This window comes from Mastomys coucha, unplaced genomic scaffold (genome assembly GCF_008632895.1).
Source record: "Mastomys coucha isolate ucsf_1 unplaced genomic scaffold, UCSF_Mcou_1 pScaffold20, whole genome shotgun sequence".
NCBI lineage: Eukaryota > Metazoa > Chordata > Mammalia > Rodentia > Muridae > Mastomys > Mastomys coucha.
In genome coordinates this window covers 139,436,065-139,454,146 of record NW_022196903.1, presented here as the reverse complement: position 1 = coordinate 139,454,146, position 18,082 = coordinate 139,436,065, and the positions used below count along the sequence as shown (strand labels likewise).

The 18,082-nt window shown below is 45.2% G+C and overlaps 1 protein-coding gene across 9 annotated transcripts in view; it reads left to right on the top strand.

Moving 5' to 3' along the window:
- Window positions 1-16,202, top strand: part of Lmntd1 (lamin tail domain containing 1) — a 229,170-nt gene extending 212,968 nt beyond the window's left edge. For 5 of the 9 annotated variants that reach the window (XM_031383873.1, XM_031383880.1, XM_031383879.1 and 2 more), the window contains 3 exons: window positions 831-1,036; window positions 1,541-1,716; window positions 15,343-16,202. In XM_031383873.1, the coding sequence (XP_031239733.1) occupies window positions 831-1,036; window positions 1,541-1,716; window positions 15,343-15,434 (474 nt within the window). In that variant the 3' untranslated portion in view covers window positions 15,435-16,202. The other 4 variants (XM_031383875.1, XM_031383878.1, XM_031383877.1 and 1 more) reach the window with 4 other exon arrangements.
- The last annotated feature ends 1,880 nt before the right edge of the window (window positions 16,203-18,082 follow it).

Below are 18,082 nucleotides of genomic sequence, written 5' to 3'. Positions count from 1 at the left end.
GGCTGTTGATCACAAGAGGAAGTCAGGACTGGAACTCAAGCAGGTCAGGAAGCAGGAGCTGATGCAGACGCCGTGGAGGGATGTTCCTTACTGGCTTGCTTCTCCTGGCTTGCTCAGCCTGCTCTCTTATAGAACCCAAGACTTCCAGCCCAAGATGGCACCACCCACAAGGGGTCCTACCCCCTTGATCACTAATTGAGAAAATGCCCCACAGCTGGACCTCATGGAGGCACTTCCCCAACTGAAATTCCCTTCTCTGTGATAACTCCAGGCTGTGTCAAGTTGACACACAAAACCAGCCAGTACAATCACCAAAGAAGACCCATGATGTAAATAAGTCTAGGGAGTTAATGGACAGAACATGGACGAAAATCACTTAAATGGCATTATGTGTGGGATTTTCAAAAGTAAATTTCACTTTTGCTTGTCACAGATATTTGACATATACACACATATGTGTGTATATATATATGTATATATATACATATATGTGTGTATGTAATAGTTTTATATATAAATATGTATTCTGTAAAAAGTGTTGGAAACTTTAAAGCACAATATAATTCATTTTAAAAATAAGTTCTAAGTAAGCTGGAAAGGCTCACTCCTTTAATCCCAGCATTCTGGAAGCTGAAGCAGGAGGATCACCATGATTTCTGAAACAGCCCAGGCAGCATAGCAAGCTCCAGACCAACCTGGGCTACAGAGTAAGAGCCTATCTCAAACAAACACATGAGACCAAAACCAAATAACATTGCAATAGGCTATAGCCACAAATACACACATCTCCGACAGTATTTCAAATTGAAAACTCTCTTCATTCCTATTAGGCCATTGCCTGGTACACTCCTATCCACTGGAAGCAAGCCTGGGAGAAGTTAGAGACTGACATTGAATTTGAAAGATGCTCAGTAGTGAGTCCGTCAATGAGAAGCCACATGTTCGGGTGGACCGCAGCATCCATGTCTCCCATAAGTAAGGAAAAAGAAGAACCAAGACAGAAAATGCCCTCCCAAGTCTGCTCTGTTCTCATGAGGTAAAGCGTGTTTCGCTTCACTTATGAATTGACTCCTTCTCCCAACAGTAACTGACTGGGGGGCAGGGCAGATGGACGGTCCATCAGTCAATTAGCCATGGCTAATTAGCCATTTCTCTTTAAGCAAATGCTTGGGACACAATAAATGCTCTGCCTCCAAGGTCTAGAAAAGAAGTACTGTTTGTTTATTTAAATATTTTCATGATTCATTTTTATGTGCATGGGTATTTTGTCTGCAAATATGTCTGTGTACTCTGTGTACACAGTGCCCACAGAGGCCAGCAGGGAACGTCTGGGACCTGGAGTTACGGGTGGTTAAAATGGTGACACTGTGGGTGCTGGAGCCTGAAGCTTCTGGAGGAGCAGCCAATGTGGGTAACTGATGAGCCAATTCTCCAGGCAATTTTTTTTCATAAATAGGCTTTCTCTTTAATTGCACCTCCAATACCCATGCTACTGCATACATTTCCTTGAGAATTTAAGTTGGTTTTTGTCTTGTTACAGAGAGGAGGAAATCCCGCCAACCATCTTACCCAATAAGAGTCCCTGGTGCTGCAGTCCTAACACCTCTCCACATCCGAACAGTTCTCTGATTGACTCATGTGACTCAGACATTTCTGAAAGCAATTTGGGTTCACAGCTCAAGCCTCCTCCGTCAACCAAGCCCAAACCGGACCCAGGTAAGCCAAAATCACACATATTATGGGAGGGGCAGGGGACATGCTGAGGTTAAAAACTATTCAAACCTACATGCCAGACTGTGTCAGCATTTGTCTCTGACAAATTCCTGAGACAAACAGTTAAAGAACTATATTTATTTTGGCTCGTGGACGGCTGGGTAGACCCACGTGATTTACGTGAGTTTTACCATTACAGAAGAATAGAGAAATCTGTTCACCTCCTGGTGGCCAGGAAGCAGAAAGGAGCAGTGTCAGGGGAAGACGCAGCCACAGAGGGTCTCCATCCTCTATCCAGCCCCCGCCTTCCCCAGGTCCATCGTCTTGAGTATTTTCAGATTTCAGTGCCTCCTAGTCCGCTCACCTCCTCGGTCCTCACCTCTGAGCACTGTTTGATGGGGACTCCGATTCAGTAATGAAGCCTAGGGGGACCCTTCATAGAAACTGGAACAAAGGCTCTTAGAACAAGGGTTGTAAGTTATCCGCTCTCACCTGTTGTTTTGAGGTGACTAACTTGTAGCTCCATAAACATCTGTTATTGAACCAGTCAGTCAGAAGGCCCACGTGGCCAGCATGGGGTTTGTGTGGATGTATGTGTTCATTTTTGAAAAACTGTCTCACTCTATATTCCAAGACAGCCTGAAATTCACTGTGCATTCTAGACTGTCTGTGAACTCATGACAATTCTCCTGCCTCCGCCTCCTGTTATAGTTCTTGAGGGCTGGTAAAAAAAAATACATCTTGCATTTAAAAAAAAAAAAATGGTCCTGCATGTTATGCAGTGGCAAAAAATACCCACCACTCCCCAGCACACCCCAACAGTGACCCCAAGTTGCTGTTCTCATTCTGCCAGGTTTCCTTTACTAAACTGACCCAGGTAAGCCAAATGCACACATTTCAGAGCAGACATTGGGAGGTTTGTTTTGATTTGATTTGTGTTGTGTGTAGTTTTGCTACCCCCACTTTAAGCCACCAGCCCCCCGCCCAGAGAATATTGGACCCATGGATGAAAAACACAGCTACACACGTAGCTCAATTTCAACATGCCTTATTCGCACATACGATTTGAGTCTGAATTGTCAGGGTTTTAGATCCTTAAGCAGCAGGTCCCCTGTGAGAGACAGATGTGAATCTTATGACTGTGACTCTCACCTGACACTCTCAAGAAGTACATCTGCCGTGCTTTTCTCCAATGAATTACCCTCCGTAACTTGCTTTTCAAATAAATTTTGTTTCAACTTTTCCTGAAGCAGCTTTCTGTTGTGATCCAGAAAATATTTCTGTATATGCCCATTTGGTAACAATTCAAAAAGAAAGGCACACCCTGACACTCTGCTCAGTATTATGCAAGTTTTACATGTCTATGCGTGGAACTATAAATAGGCACAGATAAATGTGCATCAGAATTATCAGAGCTCCCTTTGGTTCCTATTTCAAAAGACAATCACCAGTAGACATTGTGGTGGCTATTCCTGGTTATCAACTTGGCTATATCTGGAATGGACTACAATCCAGAATTGGAAGGCTCACCTGTGATCCTAATCTGGAGGCTTGGAGATACAAGTTTCTGACCTGGATCTTGGCATGGAGATCTTGAGGCATAGTGGCTATGAGTGGTACACACCTTTAATCTGGGCCACACCTTTTGCTGGAGACCTATATAAGGACATTGGAAGAAGGAAGGTTCGCTCTGCTTTGCCTGCTTGCCTTGTGGGTCTGAGCAACTGCTAGATCCTTGGACTGCCATTCACAGCTGCTGTCGGCCATTGTTGGGAGTTGGACTACAGACTGTAAGTCATCAATAAATTCCCTTACCATATAGAGACTACCCATCAGTTCTGTGACTCTAGAGGACCCTGACTAATACAGACATGTTCTAAGTGATTGACAAACAACTGGGAAAGGGGGCAGTTTGCTACCATGAGCACACAATGATCAGTAAGGAGAGACAACCAAGTTGACTGACTACGCTTGCAGGCTTCTCACGCCTGTTCTTTATCCTCCTGTAACATACAGGCATTTGCTGGATTGCAGAAGAGAGACGCTCTGGAGGAGAGAATAATGATTTTTGCCTTTGGTTGTATCTTAAATATATACAATACAGGAGCTTAGAGACTAAAGAATAAGATAATTTAAAGAAACATCTACACACCCTACACCTAATTAATATTTGGGGTGTGGGGATGGGCAGTTCGAGTCAGGGTTTCTTCTGTGTAGATAAGGCTGTCCTGACATTCATTCCAACCACTTTAAAAAAAAAAAAAAGATGTAAAAATCACCTGTATGCTAATCACAGTTGACAGGTGCTAGTATTTTGTCAAGATGACTTTACTACAGAACATCCACAAATCTGAAAGACTTTAACTGGCTTTCTAGTTCTGAGCTGATAGACCACAATATTGACTAGTCTCACTACATAGATGGAAGAGAAGGCTTTTCCTGTCCTTTGTAAACTTTGCAGTGTCTGTATACTTTTTTAAACTTTGTAAACACCCAAAGCAGGAAAGTGGCCAGGCCTCTCCCCAGACATTCCTAACTGTCATAAAGGTCTTTCTAGCCTCTCTAACTTTCATAGAGGTCATCCCAAGCCCATCAACAGCTTCTTCCCCAGATTATGCTAAATTTTAGATGAAAAGTCTGAACAGGAAAGCCCGCCAATCCCTGATCTCCCCGAAGCTCGGGACTTGAAATCTCACCAGTCCTCACCCTGGAAATCTCTGCCCTGGAAAATTCCATCCCTAAGAAATCTTGTAGAAGTCCTTCCCTTTGTCCAATTCCCTGCTGTCTGCTCCCTTCAGGGACCCCCAATAAATCTCCTTTATGACTTTTGCTGTCTGGTGTAACTCTCTCATCGGAAGAGGACAAGAGAAGCAAAGAGAAGGAGTGGCTTCTCCTGAGCTCAGCTGGGGATAGCCTCCCCTGGGAGCTGCCACAGCTCTGCTAAGGAGGCTTCCTCAGAGCTATGTGGTTCCTCGGCTCCCGTGTCTCAGGATGACCCTCCACTGAGATGCCATCTTCCCTCAGAACTACATGGTTCCTGGGCTTCTGAGTCCCGGGACACCTCCCCATCTCGAGCAGGAAGGCCACCGTGCACCACTCTAGTCCTTTTAAATGCTTACTGCACATATGAGCATTTGTAGAACGCTGCTGTGTGGCTGCTTTGGTTTTGACTTCCAGAAGGGGCATTGCACTAAGTGTCTGCTCTTTGTGACATCATTATGCAACATAAAGGACTTAAATGTTACATGGAGATCTGATCCCGATACTGTAACACTCAAGTTTTGATACATTTTTTCTATTCCCACATTCATTCTGAAGCCACTTAGGTAAGTATTCTGTATGTACTTCCATCCTCTTGTGTGTGTGCTTATACCCAGGTACAATAGCTGCTTCCAGAGGACTAGTCAAGTGTGGTTAGTCCTCCATTATCCATACGTGTGCTTGCGCAGCTGTGTGTGTTCAGCGTCTGATTTGGTTTCCCTGGCTTCTCTAGAGAGCCCCATTTCTTCATCCCCTGTAACGTTACATGTGGATGTAAGGAGCGCACTGCTATTTCAGGATGAAATCCCCTTGAAAATTTCAGCTGCGTGCACATCCTAAGTAGGAAAACAGAAGATGTGTTCCACAGTCCAGGATGGATGATCCTTCTGAGGGTTTTAAGCCTTTAGTACAGGCTCAAGCTCCTTGTCTGTCCGGTAGGTCAGTGCAGTAGCCACTTGCCTTAGACAGATGCTACTAATCAAAGGTGCATAGTGTGACTGAGCCAAGATTGCAGGGCAATGTCTCACAGTTACAACACCGCAAGGTATTTCTATCATGTATTTCCTAGTGAGGCATTCTGGCTTCCTGGTAATCTAAGAATAACTACCACAGGCAAGTTGGTTGTTTGGGTTTTGTTTTTGTTTTTGTTTTTGTTTTAAGTGTTTTTTTTTAAAGATTTATTTATTATTATATGTAGGTACACTGTAGCTGTCTTCAGACACACCAGAAGAAGGAGTCAGATCTCGTTATGGATGGTTGTGAGCCACAATGTGGTTGCTGGGATTTGAACTCATGACCTTTGAAAGAGCAGACAGTGCTCTTAACCGCTGAGCCATCTCTCTAGCCCCCTTTTTTAAGTGTTTTAACCTTAAAACTTAATCATGGGGAAGGCAAGGCAGCTCAGCAGTTGAGAGCACTAGCTGGTCTGGTAGAAGACCCAGGTTCAGGTCTCAGGACCACATGGCTGCTCACAACTGTCTGTAACTCCGGTTCCATGGGACTCACTGCCCCAAGGACACCAGGCATGCACATGGTATACACACACTGGAAAAATTCATGCATATAAAGTAAAATAGTAATGGTAAGATTTAACCACGTACCACCTGGAAATGTTAAGAGAAAATTATAGATAGTGATCTCAATTGATATAAAATATGCAGTTTATAAAATTTAATACCTATCCATGGGAGGAAAACTCTTAAAAATTAGAACTAAAAAGAGTTTCTTCAGTCTGACAAATGACTCTTTGTATCCTAAAATTCTAAGGTGAATTCTTCCGGCGCAGAGCGAGACTAACTCTCATTGCTATGGCTCGTGTTTGGGTTACACTAGAGCCCAAGTGTAAAGACAAGAAAAATGGAAATTCCTACATCCTGTACCCCCATAACTCCATAAATCCTTTCTCAGTACCTACACATGCTGGTGAGCATGTCTGTTGTGGCATACCATATGGTAGCTGGATTGACTTATAATACTCCCATACTGGAGGCAGCCAGTTTACCATCCATCAAATAGATGAATAAATTTTGACATTAGGAACAGCACCGAATGAACCATGCAATAGCCTCAATAAACATTGTCAGCATCCTATCGAGCCAAAGGGTCCAGACAAAGAATTATATTGGGTGACCATGCATATAAAATTCAAAAACTTAACCGTGGTGTCAGAAATTGGAAGAGTCATTTGTGACTGAAAAAAAGAGGCACCTGTGGAATAAGGAGTGTACTGGCTGGTTTTGTGTGTCAACTCGACACAAGCTGGAGTTATCACAGACAAAGGAGCCTCCCTTGAGGAAATGCCCCCATGAGACCCAGCTGTAAGGCATTTTCTCAATTAGTGATCAAGGGGGAAGGGCCTAGCCCATTGTGGGTGGTGCAGTCCCTGGGCTGGTAGTCCTGGGTTCTATAAGAATGCAAGCTGAGCAAGCCAGGGGAAGCAAGCCAGTAAGAAGCACCCTTCTGTGGCCTCTGCATCAGCTCCTGCCTCCAAGTTCCTGCCCTGTGTGAGTTTCTGACCTGACTTCCTTTGGTGATGAACAGCAATGTGGAAGTTAAGCTGAAAGTCAACCCTTTCCTCCCCCAACTTCCTTCTTGGTCATGTTTTGTGCAGGAATAGAAACCTGAGTAAGATAAGGAGAGATTCCATTTCCTGGCTTGATTGGTGTTTGCATGTGTCTGTTAGCTGTTCTCACAAGTGCAGTCATGATTCATGAACTTCCCTGTATCTATTGATACTTAAATTTATTTATTTTAATGTGATGACAAGAACTGGGCAGATAGCTCTGTCAGTAAAAGGCTTTGCTTGCAGGCACAATGACCTGAGTGCAGTGCCCCAAACCCAACCTTATAAAATCTGGCATACAGTGACAGTGTTTACAGTTACAGCTGCAGATGTGGGGACAGATGGAATTCTGGGGTCATGGTTCAGCTGCTTAGTCAACCTGTAAGCTCTAGGGCCATGAGACATCTGGTTTCAAGAAGGAAAAAAAAAAACAGTGTATGAAGGATGGCACCTGAGGTTGACCATAGACTACACATGCAACATGTGAGTGCATGAATACACACACACTCACTCACACACACACATGCACCATGTAAGTGCATGCATACACACACAAACACACATGCATAAACACACACATGCATCATGTGAGTGCATACATACATGAATGCACAGATACACATACATTGCACCATGTGAGTGCATGCATACACAGAAACTCATGCACAAACATGCACATACACACATGTATCACACACACATGCATTCACAAACATGCACACATACATATGCACCATGTGAGTGCTTGCACACAGACACTCCTGCACAAACGCACACACGTGTACCATGTGAATGCATGCATACACACATATGCATGCACAAACATTCACACACACATGCACCATGTGAATGCTTGCACACACGTACACTTTGTAACTTGATGTCACAGAAGGACAGTGAGGGAGATATGAATGCAGTAGTGAACACTGAGAACTGTGCTGTGGCAAGTGTGCAGAAAGATTCCATAAGGGCACATGACATCAGCGAATATTACTGATGTGAAACTTAATAGAAAAGTGGCCCCAAATAAGTCAAAGGCGACCACTCCACTAAGATGTGATGATATAACAACAACAACAACAAATTTGTAGATCTGTGATTTCCAGGCATCCCTCATGACACAATAGCTAATCGGTGATGTAAAACATTGTTCCTTTAAGATACAAGACCCAGAGATCCAGAGAAAGTCAGACACCAGGCCTTGAAGGGTAGACTGGTTTTCACCTCTGCTGCAGCTAGCAGAACTACATGGCAACAAACATTCTGAACAACAGAATGAAACCTGAAATTCTAGACACAACGTTTCCTTGAGATCCCTGGATTAGAAGCTTGCCTGTGTCTTCTCTGTGGCATGATAGCACAGGCAAAGCTGCCCCCGATGAAGCCACATGCTGGGGTGGAAGAGTCACCGTGTGTCTGCACACCTTGATGGTTGTGAGCTGAGATACAGATAATCTTGTTGAAGCCATCCTTAAGTCAGGCTGGAATATCTGTGCCAGATGACACACAAAGCTGGGGCCACTTTACATTTAGTGTCAGACAATGGGTTCCTAGTAAAAAAAGAAAAAAGGTTAACTGACTTTATTAAGACAGATACAGGGCCAGAGAGATAGTTGAGTTCCAAGACCCCACATGGAAGGCTCTCAGCCATCTGTAACGCTAGTTCTAGGAGACCCAACATTCTCTTATGTCCTCAGTGGGCATCAGCAGTCACATATACACATACATGTTCATACACACATGCACACACACATACACATTCACACATGCTCACACATGCACACATGTTCATATACATGTACACACATGCACACATATACACGTGCACACACATACATTTTCACACACATACACATACACATACAGTTCAAATATGCTCACACATGTACACGTGCACAAATGTGCACACACATACACACATGCATACATATACACATGCACACATACATTTTCACACACACATGCACACATTCACACATGCTCACACATGCACACATTGCATATACATGTACACACATGCACACATATATGTTCACACACACATGCACACATGCATGTACATACACCCATACATGCACATACACATTCACACATGCTCACACATGCACATGTGCACACATACATGCATACACATACATGTTCACACACACACAAATCTTTTAAGAGACAGACAAAATGAACATAGGACATGAGTTTTAGGAGTTAAGCATTGCCCTCTTCTTATATGTGTTAGTAGCCTGTCGTTGCCTAGATTGTTCTTAGGGAAATCATACAGAAATCTTTCAGTGACGGAGCCGCAGACATGATGCAAAGTTGGTGAAAAGTTAAGTGTGGGTGGTGAGGGACAGGTGTGGCAGGTGTGCTGGTGACTCCATGCCTGACTGAAGTGACTTAAGGGATGGTGGTTTACAGTGACCATGCAGGCAGGAGCAGCTTGCAGTAGTGCAGGAGCCTTCGGCTGTTCGCTGCAGGGAGCAGGGCTCAGAGAGAGGGCATTCACTGCAGGGAGCAGGGCTCAGAGAGAGGGCATTCACTGCAGGGAGCAGGGCTCCGAGAGAAGGCATTCGCTGCAGGGAGCAGGGCTCCGAGAGAGGGCATTCGCTGCAGGGAGCAGGGCTCGGAGAGAGGGCATTCACTGCAGAGAGCAGGGCTCCGAGAGAGGGCATTCGCTGCAGGGAGCAGGGCTCGGAGAGAAGGCATTCGCTGCAGGGAGCAGGGCTCGGAGAGAAGGCATTCGCTGCGGGGAGCAGGGCTCAGAGAGAGGGAGGGCAAGCCTGGTGCAGCTGGATTCCTCATTTTCTGTTATTGCTGGGTTTTGTTTTTCTGTCTTGTGGTGGTGCCACCCACCTTTATGGTAGGTCTTGTTCCCCAACTAGTCCTGTCAGGAACGGCCTCACAGACAGCCAAGCATGCCTCACTGGCATCTGGGCATTTACTAATCCGTTCAGTTTGGTGGTAAAGACGTTCATGACAGCTAGAATAGTCACTGAGACCTGTGTGCTCAAATGTTTTTAAGATTGTTTTTTAATTTTTTACCTGTGCATATTTGTGTGTCTGTGTAAGTACATGCTGTGTATGGTGTCCATGCTGTGGACACCAAGAGAGGGGGTCTGATCCCCTGGAACTAGAGTTATGGATAGTCGTAAGTCCCTTGATATGTTTGCTGAGAAGCAAATTGCTCTTAACACAAAGCCAGCTCTCCAGAAACTCCATTTCAGTGAGAGCAGGAAGCAGAGGTGGCAGCAGACCCAGTCTTGGTGGAATGAACACAGACAGGGCAGAGGTTTGCAGAGCAGAGAGTAATCCTGGACCTGAAGAGTGAGGTGTGTTTGCAACCTCCATCAAGTTCCTCCAGCGGCCGCTACTGTCTTCATGCCAGTGTCAACTTAAGTCCATGCATGGCTTCTCAGTTGCCTCACGCAACTCAGATTAACAGCAAAATCTAGTCCTGTGGCAGTGGCAGGTAGCAAGGGTTTGTTCTGATTGTGATTGGATTGTGAACTCTTCCTCAGAGGCTCTTGTATTCAAACACTTGGAACCCAGATGGGACTCCATGAGCCTCCCTGGAGGAAGCAAGGTCCCTGGGTGGACTTGGGCTTCTGACAAATTGGCCTTTCTTCCTTACTGCTCTCTGCTTCCTAACCGCTGACCAAGTGTGACCAGCCACCTCACACTGCTGCTGCTGTGCCAGAGTTAACCCTTCTCCCCTTAAGTTGCTTCTTGTTGGGTATTTGGTTACATTAACAAGAAAAGTAACCGGCCAGGTTCGTGAGTAAACTGGGCTTTGCATCTGCAAGATGGTTTGTATATGCTCAGCCCAGGGAGTGACACTATTAGGAGGTGTGGCCTTGTTAGAGTAGGCGTGTCACTGTGGGCATGGGCTTTAAGACCTTCACCCTAGCTGCCTGGAAGACAGTCTTCTGCTAGCAGCCTTCAGATGAAGATGTAGAACTCTCAGCTCTGCTGCACCACGCCTGCCTGGATGTTGCCTTGTTCCCACCTTGATGATAATGGACTGAACCTGTGAACCTGTAAGCCAGCCCCAATTAAATGTCCTCTATAAGACCTGCCTTGGTCATGGTGTCTGTTCACAGAAGTAAAACCGTAACTAAGACAGTCTGCTTAATGCGCTTGGCCCACCAGCCATCCTTCACTCTGGAGTCCGCAGTGAGACTTGTTTTAATTGTTCGCTGGGCAACCGCTTCAGCACTAATGTTATTGTGGTAATGGTGGTTTATTTTCATTTCTGAAGGCTGCAGAGCCACAGGATGAATGGCAACTGTTAGGAAACAAATGAATCCCTAGCCTGTTCAATAAGATGGTGACAGTCTCATCAGTGTATGCTCTGGACTCTGAGATCACGCCTAGGGACTTTACTTAAGCTGGACTCGGAGCATCACTCATTATAGTTCATTAGCTCTGGCAAGTCTGTCTTAGGATCAAGGAACTTTTCCATAAGAAACTGCTACCAACACAGGTGTGTCCGGGCTAGCATCTGTCCTGTTCATTGCTGCTTGCTTGTTTTTATGTGGTTTAAATTTATTGAACTAAGAATTTACAATCTCTGCCTCCACGCTGAGACTGAAGCCATGATCACCACTCCAGCCTATACTTAATTTTTACTTTGTCGGCACAATATGTGACCTCATCTGACACAGAAGTAATCTGTCCTTGCTGACAATGAGTTCACCACTCTTCAGTGTGGTACAGGCACCTATGTAAACACTGTGGTTACACGCTAACTTTCGAGTTCCTCTCAGGTACAACCACCTCTCCTAGCTTCAAGGTTCACCCACAGATGTAACTAATACCAGACTTGACCAGCCACAGAATGAAGATATCCAGAAATAAAATAAAATAAAATATCCAGTGCTGTGTGCACTGTCCTTAGTACTGAATAGCACTGCAGTGCCACATGGAGCATTCACACTGTAGGTGGTTTTTACAAGTACTGCAGATATGGTTTAAAGTGTGGACATACCGGAGAATGGTGTGCGAATACACAAGACTGCCATTTATACAGGAGCCTTGAACATCTGTGAGAGCAGCAACTGAGCCCCTCAGGTGCCTGAGAGTGAAGGGCACATGTCACCTCAGCCATGACCAAGATGGCCGGCAGGAGACAGTGTCCCCCTCTGTCCACACATTTCCCTGTACCCCCCATGTCCCCTCCTCTGGTTACCATCTCGTTGTGGTAGGTGTGAACGCAGAAATCACTGGGGAAAGTGTATAAGCAGCGTGTGTTTCTATGGTCCTCTGCTTTAAAAATGTTACTCAAGACGCTCATCAGGAGAGTGGGCAGTTTAAAGCCAGCGTGGGCTGCACAGATATTTAGAAGCAATTTGGTACAACCTCTTACAAAGTAAAAGGAGGACTGGGGATCCAGCCCTGTGCTAGAGCACTCAAGCCTGGCAGTCAGTCTGCAGTACTGCGAATAAATTATGCACACACACACACACACACACACACACACACACACACCTTCCAGGGCCATGTTCTTTTCCCAGTTTTGATTATACTTTGAATACACCTCCTTTTAAATTAGTCACTGAAAATGCAGACTTAACAATAACGGAAAACTGTTTTCCTCAAGTAGTTGCTAAGCTACTTGCTTCAAGTCTCCATTAAGCGCAGCCTTCAAACCACGGATTTCTTCTAGTTAAAGAAAACCCTGGTGCTCGTAGCCGTTTGACAATTCTTTCTCCCGTGAAAAGTCAACAACACTTGGAACATCGACCTGAACTCCTGCCCTTTGTATTTTTAGGGACCAAGAAAAAGAAATCAAAGTCATAAGAAAATGGAAAGCCATGAAATCTGTGAATGTGAGTAACTATTGTAGAGTTGCTTTATAGCAAAATAACCCACAAAGAATTGCAATAAATTTTTGAGGGTCTCGCCTTATGACCGAAGCTGGCCTCAAACTTATGTTAATCCTCCTGCTTCAGCTTCCAGATGTGATAAGAAGTTTGGAATACTGCAGGGCGTGGATTGTTCTCTTTTTCCTTTCTTTTTTCTTTTATTGCCTCAAAAGACAAGGTCTGGTGACAAAGCTTTGGCTGGCCTAGAACTTGCTATGTGGAATATACTAGCCTCCAACTCACAAGGATTCACACTCCTCTGCTTCCTGAGGGATGAGACTGAAGTTATGCACGCCAACACCCAGCAGCCTGTGTTGTCTAATTTTCTGACAAACATTTCCGTTACCTTTGAATCCATCAGGCTTTGTCTTCTTGTTAAATAATGTGCTTTGTAAGAGTGGAAAATCAATTCGTGCCGATCTTCATTTTATTTTTGTTCATAGGTAAGTAATATGCCACTGAAATCTAGGATCAGAACTCTACATGTAAAACAATATGGCTCACACCATGTGAGCAGCATGCTAATTGCATTATGGAAACTGCAGGGCTCTGTCCTGGGACGTGTCAGTGGAGTGCCACCTTCTGGGATCTAGTTACCTCACCACTTAGCATCACTGAAGCACTCGCTTCTGCAGCTGCTTCATCTTCTATCAGTGATGTCATTATTGAGGAAGAGTCTGACAAAGCCTGTGTGGTGGTGTGAATGAGAGTAGCCCCAGTAAGCGCCAACGTCTAGGTCTCAATCTACAGTTAGTAGAGTTGTTTGGGAAAGATTAAAGAGCCAGGGACTAGTCCCAGCCTTCAGGTACTGAGGTGGGACACAGTGTTGGATGAAGGCCAAAAGCTAATGATCTCTGGACTTGTAACTCTCTTACTATTCTTACTGGTTTCTGGCCATTAACTTCTGTTAGCAGCAAGGGACCTGGGAGGCTAGGTGCTCCCTCTCCCTGTGAGGCCAGACAAGGCAGCCCAGCTAGAAGAACATATCCCACACACGGGCAACAGCTTCGGGGAGAGCCTCCCGCTCCAGTTGGTCAGGACCTACATGAAGGTCAAACTGCATACCTGCTACATGTGATCAGGGAAGGCCTAGGTCCAGCCCTAGATTTGGTTGGTGGTTCAGACTCTGAGATCTCCAAGGGTCCAAGGGTAGGGGGCATACCCAGGGGGTCCCCACCCACTCAGAAGAAAAAGGGGGATATAGGGGAAGGATTATGGGAGGGGTGAGCAAACAGGGTGTAAAGTAAATAAGTAAAAAAACTATTTTAAGTAAAAATAAAACATATATACAAATTAAAAAATAAGTTAGTCACTTGGGGTGTCTTTTCTTTGACTTGGGGGGGCTTACTGGTTGGGTGAGAGGGTCAGAGTTCATTAACTCTTTGTGAGCCAGAGAAGAAGAAAAAGGAAGAAAGTCATGCACAAAGAAAAAAACGCATGCTCTGGACGAAACAGAGAAAGAAAAGCTATAACAAACTTTATTTCTGTTTTGGAGGCAGTATTTATAATAATTTATTTGTAATAAAAATTATCCCCATACAACTATCAGGTAGAACTGTTAAAACAGGATATCTGATTACATGATTTTCTAAATACTTTTACATTCCAGTAAGTTCACAGTAAGTTAATAATCCACGTCATGAATACATAAGACTTAAGAAATAACAGCAGAATTTCTACATGTCTTTCCATTAAGACTAGTACATCACTAAACATTCATTATGTGTTACTAGCCCCCCCATAAGGCTCTGAGCCTCTCAGTTGGCTAGCCAGGGGCTCCTCGCAGACTCCCCAGAGAAAGGAGGTCTATTAATAAATCCTTTTACTTAATTTCCAGCTGCTATACACATCTGTTAATTCACTAGAAATCACCGCTGATTTAAGCACAAAGAGTTAAGTTTTCAATGCTTATTGAGGCACAGAAAAGCAATAAAGAGTCAAGTTCTCAAAGTTCAATAAAGCACAGAGAGATAAAGAGGGAGAAAGCCAGCTGTCTTCAACCACAAGATAAGCAAGAGAGTGTCAAGTTTCCAGAAGCCATCAACTAGCCCCAGTGCAGTTAGAGAGAGTCCTAAGGCCAGAGATCATCAGGATTTTGGCTTTCACCCAACTCTGCATTCCACCTCAGCTCTGAACTCCATAAGGTTGGGAAGACACTGGGCACACACTATCCAGAGGCAGTCCTTTGTCCCTCTGGGGCAAACATTCCTTCCTCCCTCCCCATATTCTTTCCCCCTTCTCCCTAGTCCTCTGTCTCCTGTCTGTCTGTCACTTCCTGCCCTCTCTCCCTCTGGGGCAAATACATCTGCTTTGTGCTGAGAACTCTGTCTTGGTGTGTTCTGTACCGACTCCGGTCCTTTCAGCAGTCCTTTCCTACTAGCCTTAGTCTTTCCTAGATGTCTCCTGACACCCTTCCGTCTCTGCACTAAGCATATTGTTTTCTTTCAGCCCCCAAAGTGACAAAGCGATGTATCAGCTTCCACAGTTCTCCAGTTGCCGTGTCTCCACCATCTGCTCGCTACAATGTTGCCGTCGGCTGACAGTGCTGATCCTGTCTGCCCAGCTTCTCCCTTACTGCATCATGGTACACTGTGTGGGAAGAATGAAGGGGCCAGCGTGCTGGGCTCTGCTCATGCTGGTGAAACGCGTTACATGCTTTAAAGATGGCATAACACCAGGGAGTATCGGCAGCTTCTCATCCACAGTGGAGACCAGAGCCCAGGCAGTCTCCTGCCTAGATAGGCCTCAGCCTAGCCCAGGAGGAGAACAAAGCTTGCTCCTGTCTATGCCATTTTAAATGAGTTAACTGTTCCTGTGGGTCACCCTGACATGGGTTTCCCCTTTCCCTCCATAAACCGCCATTTTCCTATGGGTCATGTCTGTCTCCTCTCTATCCAGAGGCAGCCCATTGCCCCTCTGGGGCAAATAATCCTTTCCCCTCTGATATTCCTTTCCCCTTCTCCCTGGTTTGTCTCCTGTCTTTGTCTCTTACTCCCTGCCCTTTGTCTTGGGTGCTTTTGGGCACCTTAGACACTTTAAGGAAAAGCTAATTTGGTGCCAACATAAAGGGAATGAGAGATGAGAACTTTTAGAAACCGTTGGGTAAACTGGTAGCCTACCCGAGAAGCACTTTGATTTTTATGCCCAAAGCCCAGCACAAGTGATTCTTGTAAAACAGCTATCATCTTATGAGTTGAGAAGTTCTGCGTATCACCACGTCTGCATTAAAGCTATAACCTGAGCGTGTGCACGTTACACGGATGACTTAATGGGAGAAAATAAATGCTGAAAGCTCAGCAAGAACAGAAGCTGCACAAAAATGGATTCCTCCCTCATGAGCACCCTACACGTGTGCATGTCTCTCCTCTGTCCGTCTGACCAAACAGTCTAACAAATAGTACTTAAGGGACAGGAATGTGTCAGGACGAGTTGCTTTGTTTTGACTGGGCATGTTAATACATTGATAGCTGGGCCTGGGTAGTCAGCCTTAGGAGGAGGAAGTGCCCAATAAGGGACTAGACCTTGGTGGCCAGCTTTAGGAATGTAATCTATGGTTCGCAAGGGGAGAGAGAGAGAGGCTGAACCTGTGGGCACCATGTCTGCTCAGGCCCGCTAGGGCCCTTCAACTAAGGTGGCACCACCCCTAGAACCCACATCTCACGGCCTCCCAAAGGTAAGCTGATTATGAATCCATCAAGAAATCAATTCATTCGTTAGGCCTGAGTCCTGGCTGTCCCAGGAAGCTTCCTCACAAACACACAGGTATGCAGAGCAATGTGCTTCACGGGGTGTTTAGTTACAACTGAGTGGACAATCACAGTTCAATACCACAGTGAGTATGCCCAAGATCTACTAACGCCAATCTTAATCTAGGAGTAACGTGTCAGGAAGTTTTCTGAATAGTTCAACCGTGTATTTCTGTGACAACCAAAGTACATTTCCAGTCTGGTCATCTCTACTTTTGCTCCTAAAGAACCATCAGCAAATAGATGGATTTTTTTAAAAATATGTGCTACTATACAGGCTCATCTTAGTGAGCTATAAAAAGTGATGTTCGGACATATCAACATTAATGGACTGACACAAGCCAGGCACAAAAGGACAAGGAGTGTAGGGGTCACTTTATCTCAGGAGCGAAATCTATAGAGTTCAGGAGCACAGGCCAGCTTTCCAGGAGTCTTGAGTGGAGAGAGGGGATGGGAAAATGTTTAATGTGTGCGAATACTGAAAAGGTTCTAGAAATGGACAATGGGGGCAGCTGTCCAACCTTGTGGATGAACTTGAGACTGATGTACCGACCATTTAAAGATGGTCAGAATGTTTGGCACCAACCTCTGGTAAGGCCTGTCGAGGCTCTCCAAGATGAGAAGCCACACCACAGTCTATAGCATCTAGAAGAACCCCTTACTCCACGGGATACTTTCTCACATGCCCTGGTGGGTCTAAAGATTCACATAGGCATGAATCACCAGTGTGTGGGGTAGAGTGGACAGTCTAGCTGCTGAGGCACGGGTCATGCTATCTCTGTGCTCTCCAGACTCGGGTAGACTTGCACATTTTCAGAAAATGGCCTGTTCCACTTTATGCCAAGATTATGCTATTAGGCATCACCTTTGAGTTCCAAGCTGACTAAACTGTGTGGGTTGTTCTGTTTCATGGTTGCTATAGAAACAGTCACCACAATGCTTTGGAGAGAACAGAAGGGACCCTAAGAACGTACAGATAGCGTGTTGACTTTTCTTGGCTTCTGAGCTCTTCGTCAGCCCGTGTCTGTGATGACTCCACATTCACACTGGGAACAAGCAGCCAGAAAGGCCTTTGGACAATAAACACTCTTCTAACAAACTTCTCCTACCCCCACCCCAGCCCCTTCCCTCAAAGATCAATAGTAAAAACGTGGAAAACAAGGATTACATAAGATTCAGGTATCTCCAGTTACCCCTCCTACCCACAGAGGTGTAGTGAACATAGTAAAAAGTGCCTTTTAGACATCTAAAAGCTAGTCCATTACACCCAAGGCTGCACCTGATAACCAGAACTCAGCAACATCACTCACTCGAGATAACCAGACACAGTCCTAGAACCCCATGAGGCCCATGGGACAGTATGTGAGCAGAGAGCAAGAGCAATGCTCTGCCCTGCTCTGCCCTGCTCTGCTCTGCTCTGCCCTGCCCTGCTCTGCCCTGCT